The sequence below is a fragment of the Bos indicus genome, chromosome 11 (assembly GCF_029378745.1).
Source record: "Bos indicus isolate NIAB-ARS_2022 breed Sahiwal x Tharparkar chromosome 11, NIAB-ARS_B.indTharparkar_mat_pri_1.0, whole genome shotgun sequence".
NCBI classification, from domain to species: Eukaryota; Metazoa; Chordata; class Mammalia; order Artiodactyla; family Bovidae; genus Bos; species Bos indicus.
In genome coordinates this window covers 102,637,394-102,649,504 of record NC_091770.1, presented here as the reverse complement: position 1 = coordinate 102,649,504, position 12,111 = coordinate 102,637,394, and the positions used below count along the sequence as shown (strand labels likewise).

At 50.2% G+C, this 12,111-nt stretch overlaps 1 protein-coding gene across 9 annotated transcripts in view; it reads left to right on the top strand.

The window, feature by feature from the left end:
* The window catches only part of TSC1 (TSC complex subunit 1), a 52,292-nt gene extending 40,227 nt beyond the window's left edge, over nucleotides 1–12,065 (top strand). For all 9 annotated transcript variants that reach the window (XM_070799498.1, XM_070799501.1, XM_070799502.1 and 6 more), the window contains 5 exons: nucleotides 271–381; nucleotides 1,188–1,310; nucleotides 5,639–5,826; nucleotides 5,911–6,072; nucleotides 6,425–12,065. In XM_070799498.1, coding sequence (XP_070655599.1) covers nucleotides 271–381; nucleotides 1,188–1,310; nucleotides 5,639–5,826; nucleotides 5,911–6,072; nucleotides 6,425–6,944 — 1,104 coding nt within the window. In that variant the 3' untranslated portion in view covers nucleotides 6,945–12,065. The remainder of the gene's footprint in view (nucleotides 1–270; nucleotides 382–1,187; nucleotides 1,311–5,638; nucleotides 5,827–5,910; nucleotides 6,073–6,424) is intronic.
* Nucleotides 12,066–12,111: the final 46 nt, after the last annotated feature.

Genomic DNA, 12,111 nt, shown 5'->3' with positions numbered 1-12,111 from the left:
CTTGGGCGCGTAGTTTGGTAACTGCAGGCTTAAGGTGGTTTGTTTTTGTTTTTTTTTTTTTCCCTTTTGTTAATTAGTCAGAAACTCAGAAATTAGCTGTAACTGCCTTTTTTAAAACTAAGAAGTTAGCTTTAAGTGTGATGGCCCAGGAATAGTAGACCAGCCAAGGCCTGAGGCTTTCCTAGCTCTCTGTGGACTGTGGGCTGAGGGCGCCCCGGGGCCCGAGCTGCCACTGCTCTGTGTGCAACTACCTGGCACGTGTCTCTGCAGACGAAGCTGGAGGACTGCAGGAACATGATCGCAGAGCTGCGCGTGGAGCTGAAGAAGGCCAGCAGCAAGGTGTGCCACACCGAGCTGCTGCTCAGCCAGGTGTCCCAGAAGGTGAGGGCCGCTGCCTCCTCCAGGCGGGACTTGTGCAGTACCTGTGTGTCTGTGTCTGGGGTGCCCGACGTCCCCACCCCCAAAGGACGTGGGGCAGTGTCTGGAGACAGTTTTGGTTGACGTCTTTGATGCTGCTGACATGGAGCGCAGGCAGGGTACCCCTAAATATCAGACGGTGTGCGGACAGCCCTGCAGCAGGGAGCTGCCCAGCCTGAGCCCCGGGAACTCCTTCTCAATATTTGTTCACATAAATGTGAAGAGTTCGTTCAGCTTTTTGATCCATGATCTTTTCCTCTCTGGGAGTCATTGCACTCTCTATAAATTGCTTACTCAAGAACTGGTTGGGGGACTTCCCTTCCGGTCCAGTGGTTCAGACTGCGCTTCCACTGCAGGGGGCAGAGGTTTGACCCCTGGTCAAGGAACTAAGATCCTGAACGCTGCGCATTGTGGCCAAAAAATAAAAATAAGTTGAAAAAGAACTGGTGGGTTTTCCCTGTGACTTTATTCCCCTGGGCCTTAACATCCCTGCTGTGGGGTTGTCTACGTATCCATCTCCAGGTGTCCTATAGGTGGCCAGTTTTGACACGGAGCATTTGCACTTCTTCCCCTTGGCAGACAGACAGTTTTGATGTGCATTTCTGTCCATTTTTGTTGCCCTTGGATGCCTCCATCCCCACTGGCCGCTGTGCCGTGTCCAGCGCCCCCGCCCTGAGTAGTCTGCTCCCAGCTGCTTCCCTGATTCCTGCCCCTTGGCAGGCTTTGTGTCATCAGCTCTTTCACTTTGCTTGTTTCTGTGTTTTGGTTAGCTCTCAAATAGTGAGTCGGTCCAACAGCAGATGGAGTTCTTGAACAGGCAACTGTTGGTTCTTGGGGAAGTCAACGAGCTGTATTTGGAACAGCTGCAGAACAAGCATTCAGACACCACCAAGGTATGTGGGTTCGGGAGCCAGACCCTGCCTGGGATGCTCGTACGACCCAGGCAGTGTGTCTGTGGCGCAAGCTAGAGAACGGCTTATGAACTGTTTCCTAAGAAGTGTCTTGGCAGCCCAGGGGCATTTGCACCTCTCCTTGGCCTGGCCACACAGGCTCCTTTCGGCTGTCACATGAGCTTGTTTCCCCTAGTGGGCCGCTTCAAAAGTAAGTCAGGCACAGATCAAAGCACCTGATGGTAATTGGGACAGAGTAGGTGATGAAACCATGTTCTTTCTCTTACCCGTGCTCCCTTGAAACAGAGACAGACAATGAAATAGCTTGCGGAAGCCAATTCTGTTTAGAGCTCTCAGGGATGTGGGTTTATATTGCTGCACATATTTTTTTCTCCTTCGTGATGCTGAATTTAATTTCGGCAGATGGTGGTTCAGTCCTGGCAACCAGGCCAGCATCAGGATGATCTCCCATTAATTAGTGCCTCACCAGTGGTATCGAGGCAGAAATTTTACATCACTTTATAGATAGCCTAGGGTAACATCAGTGAGTTGGGATGGAATTTTAAGAGTAAATGCTTAGATGCTTTCTGTCAGTAATTTCTCCATCACACATAGGCATTCTCTGAGGTTTCTTGGGCTTGTGCTTTATCAACTTTTTTTTTTTTTTTTGGCCAAATAAAGGGAGTAGTCTTAGAACCAGAGAGATGTCATTTCTGTAAGAGTTACTCCTTACTTCTCAGCTTCTCTCAACTCGATTCAGATTCCCTTTAGGAGGATGTTAAATGTGGAAATGTCTCTAGAAACCAGGTCTCACTTATTTTAAAAGTATAATGGCCTTGGAAGAAGAAAGAAGGGAAAACTGGCCTGAGGAACTAGAGGACATATGATAAAGCTGACTCAAATGCACTAACATCTCTCTAGGGAAGTGTGGCTGGGTCTGCGGTCCTGTCTTCTGATTGGAACACTTAAACTCTTGGGACCTTAAGCAGGCCCCCTGACCTCAGTTCATAAAAGGGACATGGTGACACTGACTTGTAACAAAAAAAAAAAACTTCACTGGCTTAACTGTAAAGAGTGTCATTATTTAGCTTGACAAGCAGTCCTGAAGCAGGTGAGTTCCAGGTTGGTAGGGTCAGTTGTTGAGGGACAGCATCAAGGAGCCCGATTCTTTCTGCTGTTTTGCACCACCCAACCTTATCTTGTCAACCTGTGCTCCTGGTTGCAAGGTGTGTGCCCCAGTTAATACTGTCATAGGTAGATGTCAGGATATCCCGAGGAAGAGGAGAACATCACTGCCTGCAGGGCTCTCATCCAGGAAACCTGTCCCACCAGACCTCCCACCCTTCTTACTGGCCAAGATTATGTTCTCTGTCCAGTAATGCTCAAAATTCTCCAAGCCAGCTTCAACAGTATGTGAACTGAGAACTTCTAGATGTTCAAGTTGAATTTAGAGAAGGCAGAGGAACCAGAGATCAAATTGCCAACATCTGTTGAATCATAGAATAAGCAAGAGAATTCCAAAAGACATCTGCTTCATTGACTATGCTAAAGCCTTTGACTGTGTGGATCACAACAAACTGTGAAAAATTCTTAGAGATGGGAATACCAGGCTGCCTTACCTGCCTCCTGAGAAATCTATACGCAGGTCAAGAAGCAATCGTTAGAACCAGATAAAGAACAACGGACTGGTTCCAAATTGAGAAAGGAGTACGTCAAAGCTGTATATTGTCACCCTGCTTATTTAACTTATGTGCAGAGTACATCAGGCAAAATGGCGGACTGGAAGAAGCACAAGTTGGAATAAATATTGCAGGGAGAAATATCAATAACCTCAGATATGCAGATGACTCCACCCTTATGGCAGAAAGCAAAGAGGAACTAAAGAGCCTCTTGATGAAAGTGAAAGAGGAGAATGAAAAAGCTGGCTTAAAACTTATATTCAAAAAACTAAGATCATCGCATTCCATCCCATCACTTCGTGGCAAATAGATGGGAAACAGTGACAGACTTTATTTCTTGTGCTCCAGATCAGTGCAGATGGTGACTGCAGCCATGAAATTAAAAGACACTTGCTCCCTAGAAGAAAAGCTGTGACAAACCTAGACAGCGTATTAAAAAGCAGAGACATTACTTTGCTGACAAAGGTCTGTCTAGTCAAAGCTATGATTTTTCCAGTACTTATGTATGGATGTGAGAGTTGGACCATAAAGCGATGAAAAATTGACGCTTTTGAACTGCGGTGTTGGAGAAGACTCTTGAGAGTCCATCCCTTAGACAGCAAGGTGATCCAGCCAGTCCATCCTAAAGGAAGTCAGTCCTGAATATTCACTGGGAGGACTGATGCTGAAGCTGAAGCTCCAATACTTTTGTCACCTGATGCAAAGAGCTGACTCATTGGAAAAGACCCTGATGCTGGGAAAGATTGAAGCAGGAGGAGAAGGGGACGACAGAGGATGAGATGGTTGGATGGCATCACTGACTCGATGGACATGAGTTTGGGTGGACTCCAGAAGTTGGTGATGGACAGGGAAGCCTGGCGTGCTGCAGTCCATGGGGTCACAGAGAGTCATACATGACTGAGCGACCCCATGGACTGTAGCCTGCCAGGCTTCTCTGTCCATGAGATTTCCCAGGCAAGAATACTGGAATGGGTTGCCATTTCCTTCTCCAGGGGATCTTCCCCACCCACTGAGGGATCAAACCTCTGTCTCCTGCGTTGGCAGGCGGGTTCTTTACTGCTGAGCTAGTTTGTTCACTACCCTATGCTGAAGTATGGAGCCATCGACCATAACTGGAATGGCCACATTATCTAGTCCCAGTCCTGAGCTTAACTCCATCCCCTTCTGGCCGAGGAGACATTAAGCTTGCTGGTCATCTTCATGGAAAAAGTGTCTTCAGGGTTGCTCATCTCCTTGCTCCTTGTGGTTTATTATCTTCTTTAAAAAAACAAATGTACATTTCATGTTAAGCTTATCTTACCACAATTAAAAAAAACACACATCACACAAATGGAGCACATGCGTGTTAGAAAAGTGTCCTTTCCACCTCTTTGTCTGAGTGCCAGTATACACTTGCTCTTGCCATAGGTCAGCAGGCAGGCTGTCTTCCTGCTACGGTTGACAGGCCTCACGTATGTGTCTGGTCTGCAGATGCTGCCTTGCCCGAGCAAATCTGGTCGGTCCCCTTGCGTCGCTGGCTTGATCTTAGCTGGCATTAGGAGAGAGCGGGGAGCGGGATAAAACCACCCACAGCATACTGATAGCTTATGGTGAACAGTGCTGGATTCGTGACCTCCGAAGATTTAGCCTCAGGACCAGGGACCAGGCTTGATCACTTGAGAGCTTTCGTGTGGCAGAGTTTTATTAAAGTAAGAAAAGGGCCAGAGAAAGCCTCTGACAGACATCAGAGGGGGACAGAGAGTGCCCGTCTTGCTAGTGTTAGCAAGCGAGTTATATACATTTTAAATGGGTTATTACAGTTAATCAAAAGAATGTCTCAAGGTTGTAAACATTTTACCAGACCCACTCCCACAATTTACATTTTAGAATAACAGGATTAGAACTTAACAACAGAAGGATCCTACCAGACCCACTCCCATAATATACATTCTAAAATACCAGGATTATTCAGAAGGTTTTCAGGAAGGAGAAACTGTCTCAAGCAGGATGCATTAAGTACAGAGTTTAAACTGAGTTGTTTGTTGTCTAATCATCAGTTTGAGGCCTAAAGAGAAAAAGATTTATGTGACTAAGACTAAGGAATGTGGAGGAAAAAAAGTTTGTCCTTTCCTCCTCCTTGAGAATTCCAGACAGCTTTCTTCTCCTCAGGGACCCCAGACTTCTTACCAATCTGCCTAGGAATCGACTCAGCACCACCACCTGAGATCATAACTGGATATTGGCGTGTTTTCAGAATGTATATATCTACATAGTTGACCATACCATACACATGGCTTTCATAGTCTTTTACTGATGTATATCATTTAAAAAATTTATTGAAGATGTATTTTAATTTACTTAACTGTTTCTTTAGCATTAGACTTCACAGTGTTTGTAGTTTTTTTTCTTCTAAATATCCTGTGATGGTTACTTTTGTGCCCGAATGTCTATTTCTGTTTCAGATAATCTCCACAGGGTTAGATTTCAGGGAAGCATTAGTTGGTTAATACTCACTGCCAGCTTACTTTCCAGAAAGTTGACTAGTTTCTGTTTCCACTAGCAGTATACTGATGTTTTCAGTGCTTGTTATGTAGATTTTTCAAAGTAGATATGGTGTGTTCATTTTCTAAAAGTACTAACTCCAGTTCCTTTTTTTTTTTTTTCTTTTTTAAGGAAGTAGAAATGATGAAGGCTGCATATCGGAAAGAGCTAGAAAAAAACAGAAGCCACGTCCTCCAGCAGAATCAGAGGCTTGATACCTGTCAGAAGCGGATTTTGGAACTGGAATCTCATCTGGCTAAGAAAGACCACCTTCTTTTAGAACAGAAAAAGTATCTAGAGGATGTCAAACTGCAGGCAAGGTAACTGTGGCGGGGAGGCTCCTGCTGCGATGCATTTGCCGAGTAGAACCTCCTACACTCTGGCGGTGGGTCCTTGTCTTTCAGAGGACAGCTACAGGCTGCAGAGAGCAGGTATGAGGCCCAAAAGAGGATCACCCAGGTGTTTGAATTGGAGATCTTAGATTTATACGGCAAGTTGGAGAAGGATGGCCTCCTGAAAAAACTTGAAGAACAAAAACCAGAAGCAGCTGAAGCAGCAGAAGAAAGGTAGGAACGGAGAGTCAGCAGCCGTGGCCTTGTCGGGAGGCTGCGCCGACCGACAGAGCAGGTTCCAGCCTGACGAGCTCTGAGCTGCGTCCCTGAGGGCCCAGCTGTCCTCCCTGCTCCTTCTCCTGGGCCCCGAGTCGCTCAATAATGGTCCCAGGGAGCATTTCTAAGATTGCCGTCTGATGTTCACGCTCTCACGCGTGTGTCCTCTGTTCTAGGACACAGAGCAGGCCAGCGGAGTTCCCCGTTGGCATGAGTGCGTGTCTGTGTAACCCCGCGCCTCCCCAGTGGGACTGGAGTGGTTGGATGCCGCAGCCTCCAACCCCCTTCCTCCCCCTCGGATTTCTTACAGGCTTGACTACTGTCAGGACGGCTGCTCGGATTCGGTGACAGGGCACAACGAAGAGGCCCCTGGCCGTAACGGTGAGACCAAGCCCTCCAGGCCTGGCGGTGCCCGGGGCGGTGGCGGTGGCGGCGGCAGAGGTGGCGGCGGCAGCAGCAGCGAGCTCTCCACCCCGGAGAAGCCCCCCAACCCCAGGGCGGGCCCGTTCAGCAGTCGGTGGGAGACGGTGGTGGGTGAGCCCACTTCCGGCACCCCCACGACGGTGGGCTCGCTTCCCAGCTCAGAGAGCTTCCTGGGCATGAAGGCACGAGAGCTGTTTCGTAACAAGAGCGAGAGCCAATGCGACGAGGATGGCCTGACTGTTGGCAGCCTTTCTGAGACCCTAAAGACAGAGCTGGGCAAAGACTCGGGTGTGGAAGCCAGGGCCCCCCTGACCCTTGATGGCCCACTGCTGCCTGCCCCAAAGCCGGACAGCGTGGGCCAGCTCCGCATCATGGACTACAACGAGGCCCAGCTTGAGCACAGCTAGGGATGCTGGCCGTCAGTGTTAACTTGTGTGTCGCTGGCCTAGACAGGAGGTGTGAGTGCCCGATTCAGAGCTTTCCTGTTTCCAGGGCTTGAGGGGCGAGCTCCCGCAGAGGAAGTGGGATGGGGGTCCTTTGATAGTTGACTGAACGCAGAACGGTTTTCGGATCTGGCATTGCAGTGCCTCTTCACTTTCCCTTCGGCCACCCCAAACCCTCTCTTCCATTTACCTGGCAGTGTGTGCTAGCCCGAGGGCCGGGGTGCATTCCTCACTAGCTTTATTTCCTTCCTTTCCCGCCCCACCCGCAAATGGTTGCGTCCTTTGAACCTGTGCAATATGAGGCCAAATTGAACCCTGGAGTCTGACACACCACCCACACCTTTCCTGAAGTTCAGTTCACTGGGCAGGCTCCCTGTGAGCCTAGGTCACTGGTGGCATCACAGGTAAGTCCAGTCCTGTCCCTTTCCAGGAGGACATGGCGTGCAAAGCTGAGCATCTTGACATGAGAGCTTTTACATGAGATGTTGTCACTGCTTTTGGTTTTAAAGTCCAGCATCTAAAGCTGCAGAGCTCAAAAAACAATGGTTCATTCTCTCAAGTTCTTTTGGCAGTTCTGATAAGCTTCCTAGAAAGTTCTGTGTGAACAAAGGCCTGTTGTTGGAACAGTGTGGAGCTGGCCCTGTGGAGACTGCTCCCCGTGGGGCGCGCTCTGTCCCCTGCCCCAGTGGAGACTGCTCCCCGTGGGGCACGCTCTGTCCCCCTGCCCCAGTGGAGACTGCTCCCCGTGGGGCACGCTCTGTCCCCTGCCCCAGTGGAGACTGCTCCCCGTGGGGCACGCTCTGTCCCCTGCCCCAGTGGAGACTGCTCCCCGTGGGGCACGCTCTGTCCCCCTGCCCCAGTGGAGACTGCTCCCCGTGGGGCACGCTCTGTCCCCTGCCCCAGTGGAGACTGCTCCCCGTGGGGCGCGCTCTGTCCCCTGCCCCAGTGGAGACTGCTCCCCGTGGGGCGCGCTCTGTCCCCTGCCCCAGTGGAGACTGCTCCCCGTGGGGCACGCTCTGTCCCCTGCCCCACTACCTCTTGTTTACGTGGCGTTTGTGTGAAAGCTGGGACTGTTCTGCGCACAGGCTGGGGTGGGGTCGGTCAGATCTGGGCCCTGCATGAGAGAGGGCAGTGGCTTAAGCAGCTCCCTGAACAGGAAAGTGCTGTGCATGTGGATGCGCCCTGCAGGCGGGGTGCTGCTGGCCTCCTGCCGCAGCGAGCCTCTGAAGGTCCAAAGAGTTTCTCCCAAGTTTTCTGACCATCATTTCTCAGGCTGTGAGAGTTGCCTCACTGTAGTAGATTCTACTGGAGACAGCTTTTCACTCCAGTTCCTACTTTCAGGGGCTGACCCTGCAGGGAGCTGGGTGTTGCTCCCCGACCCCCGGCATGAGTTGGTCGTGGCAGAGTCCTAGAGAGGGTTGACAGAGGCTGATGTCCTGGACCCACAGGGCCTGGGTGCATGTGCTCGGGAGAGGCGATAGCAGTCAGAATATGGGGGCTGGCAAAGAAGCCGAACCCAGCAAGTACTCCTGAAATAAACGCTAGAAGCCTGGGTTGTTGCCTGGGTTTCCAGCTGAGGCCCGGGCAGAGAGAGGCTGGTAGGGAAGAGCCAACAACCTTGGCGTCTCTCTCTCTCTTTCAAAGTGTAGAAGGGTTCATCCATGAAGAGGGAAACAGCACACTGTAATGGTACGGAACTTCAGTGCGTGTGGACGCTTTCGGCACGTGAGGGTGACGGTCTCTTTTTTTAAAGCGTGGCAGGAGTTCTTAGCATCCTAACCAAAGGGAGCTGGAGAGTCAGCCTCCTTGTGCCCGTGGCTGTGCAGGCAGCAGCCCTCCTCGGGACGCAGTGTTCGGGTGTGACTGACTGACCAACCACAGCCTGAGGGAGGGGTGCCCAAGCGCGCTCAGCCTGGCCCAGCCGGCTCCGCGGTTGCCGCAGGATGCCGACTGGAGTACTAACGATGCCACACGTCTAACTCAGCTGTTGGCAGAGGAGAGCTTAGGAACGCATGCATGCTGGTTTCCTAGTCCCGCTTTATTTAGGAAAGAAAGGCATGACAAATTCAGGAAAAAAAAAAATGTTACAAGATTAACTGCTAAACCTGGTTCTAAATGCTCATCCCTTGCCCAAGCCCAGGAGATCCCTGCCCCAGAACAAAGATTCCAGGCACTTACAGCCTTTATCCTCACTGGTAAAAGCAAGGAGGCCAGTGTAAAAAAAAGAAAAAAAAAATGTTTTTTAATGGGCAGATTATAAAAATACAGGAAGGAGGCAGCTGTGTGGTGCAGTGGAGCGGGACCCAGACAGCAGGCCCTTGGCACACGCCTCCAGCTGGGGCTTCCGGGTCTCAACTTTCCAAGAACGGCTGACACCAAGCAGCCGTACTTGCCTTACTCTGGGCTCTTGGAGGCCATGGGTTGTATGCAGCTAAGGTTGGGGACGGAGGCCTGGGGTCATGAGGAAGTTACCCGGCCTGAAAACATAGGCTTTCATCTTCCAAAGGACCTGAGGTGACAATAAAGTTAGATTTTCAAAATCATAGGCCTGCTGAGAGTCAGCGGGTTGGTCGATTAGGCTGCAGTGAGTGTGTGTTTGTAAGGATGGAAAGGGGACAGTGGTAGTGGAACTCCCAAGAGAGAATTTAGGTCCAGGGACCGCCAGGGCAAAGGCCGGGGAACTGGCGCTGCCAGGTTGAGCCTGTCCCGAGACGGATGAAGCAGTGTGGTGTTCACAGGCGTTAGGGTTAGCCTCCACCGGAGTCACCTGGAGCAGGCCTACCTGCCTCAGAGTTGTTTGCCCAGTGTCCATAACCTGATGTCCACCTGACGCTAACCAGGGTCAGCACAGACCCTGGGAAGACTGGGGTCTGCTTCTTGGGAGCATGAAATGTTGTTTTAAAAGGGAGCACTACAGAATCGGGGTTGGGGGGTGGGTGGGGGAATGGGGAGAGGGAGGAAGGTGATAGCATGGTCTCTATAGAGAAAACGAGCTCCTGAACCTATCACCGGTGAAGAAGCACATGGATCTCTATCAGACAGAACTTTCATGAATTAAAAAAACCTTGTGGCAAGATTCTGCTACAAGTCTGAGATTTGTTACTGTGGAGTTGGAAGAAATACCAGAAAAGTAACTGAAACCCCAAGTTAGGAGAAGGAGATCATTTCTTGGGACAGAGGTTTCCTTGGAGATGAGTGCGGGGACCCTCCATATGAGGTGGGTAGGTAGACGTGACCTCCCTAGCTTTGTCAGCAGTTTTTCAGGAGGGAAAACTGCCTAACCTTTGGGAATACGCTGCTGCTGAATGTTCTTCCTAGGCTCTGTGAGTGGAGAGAGACGACAGATAAGCTACTTCGTGAGCCACAATATGTGTACTGTATTTCGAGGGAGATAGTCCAAACTTTTATTCTTGAAAGATAAAACTGTTAAAAGAGGTCCCAGAAGCCACTGACAGTTGCAGAGGTCAGCACCCCCACAGGGCAAAACCAGGACAGGGGGAGACAGAAGTCCAGAGTTGGGCCATGCCTATTTAAGACAGCATGTGGCGTGTGGTTTCCAGTGTTTTGATTGAGAAAGATAAATCTTAGTTTTGCAGAAGAGGATAAATGATCATGAGGATGAGAGAGGGTCTCTGGAGACCACAGAGGTTCACACTCACAGTTAATTAAAAAAACTGTTTCTGTGTAGAGAAATGACAAAAGTGGTATGACCGGCCAGTGTGAGTTCTCACCAAATGCTAGAGTATACCGCCTGAAGCCAGGAAGAAATAACCGAAGAACAGGTGAAAAGAGAGACTGCATGAAGATGCGATTTTTCTGACCAAAAGCAATAAGACACGGTAGAAAGTGTGGATGGGTCTAAGGAGGGATTTGAAAACTCAGTCCCGGGCTGCTGTGGGCCGTGCCCGTCTTGTGCAGATGTTCTCCGAGAGGCCAGCCCTGTCCTCAGAGTGGCCCCTGGGAGCAGCCCGTGCCCACCCAGAAGTGTGTGTCTCCTGTGAAATGACCTGAATCAGCATGTCTCACTCCGGGAAATTTCCCTGTTGGAGGTGCGAGCTTTAAAACTGACCAGCAGTGAGCATGGGAAGGTGTGTCTGTGTCTGTTTGTGTCCAGAGTTCTCTGACACATGCCCCCGCCCGCCCCCGCCCCCTTGGTGGCATTTGATTAAGCTGTTCTCTAGCCTGGCCCCCGCCCCCACGTGGCTCGTTTCCCCATCTGTGACTGACGTTCCCCAGAGGTGGCGGGGCGGGGGGGGTGGGGCACGCCTTTCCATCTTCTCCACGCTGTCCTGCAGTCCGTACGCGCCGACCTGAGAGGAGAATGAATGGCTGCAGCAGCTGCGAGGGGAGCCTGCAGGGGATAGTTGAGCGTCTGTGCCTGCGATGTCTTTTGGCCTTGAAACGAGTTCACGAAGGCAGAGGGGCTTTCTCTTCCCCTTCCCATCCCAGTGCTACCAAGCTGTCCATCCTCGGGGATAAGTAGACTAGTTGAACTTGAAATAGATCTTTTAGAGGAAACCCCCACCCCACCTTCCCAGACCAACTCCTCCCCGTTTCCCCCCTCCATACAGTGTGTATACAGGAGGGTACGGCGCTGTTCTCGGCAGCACAGGCTTTGGCTTATCGGAGAGGCAGCCAGGCGTTTTGCACTAGGAAAAATCAGTGGTCACTTTTCAGAAGACGTCTATGGACCATAAATATATTACGGAGGAACAGATTTTGCTAAGACATAATCTAGTTTTGTAACTCAATCATGGATCAACCACACGTGGCTACCTTGCAGTTTAAAGGGGGTCCCATCAGTGAAAAACAGATTTTTTTTTTTTTTGGCTGACTGCTTTTAGCTAAATTTAAGAAAGTCATCTCTTGTCAAAAGGTTTCCACCTTCCCATCTCGATCTTAAAAGCATGTCAAACAATCCACATCAGATGCCAAACACGTGAACTGCAAGAGAAAAATGGTACAATCGTAGTGAATGGGAATCTGAATCAAAAGGGTTTGCTGTCCTTCTTAGAATGTTCAAAAATGTCAAGGCAGTTGCTTGTGTTTAACTGTGAACAAATAAAACTTTATTGTTTTGCACTACTCTGCTGTGTTGACATGAAGTGGCTCATGTCGGCCTCTGAGGGGC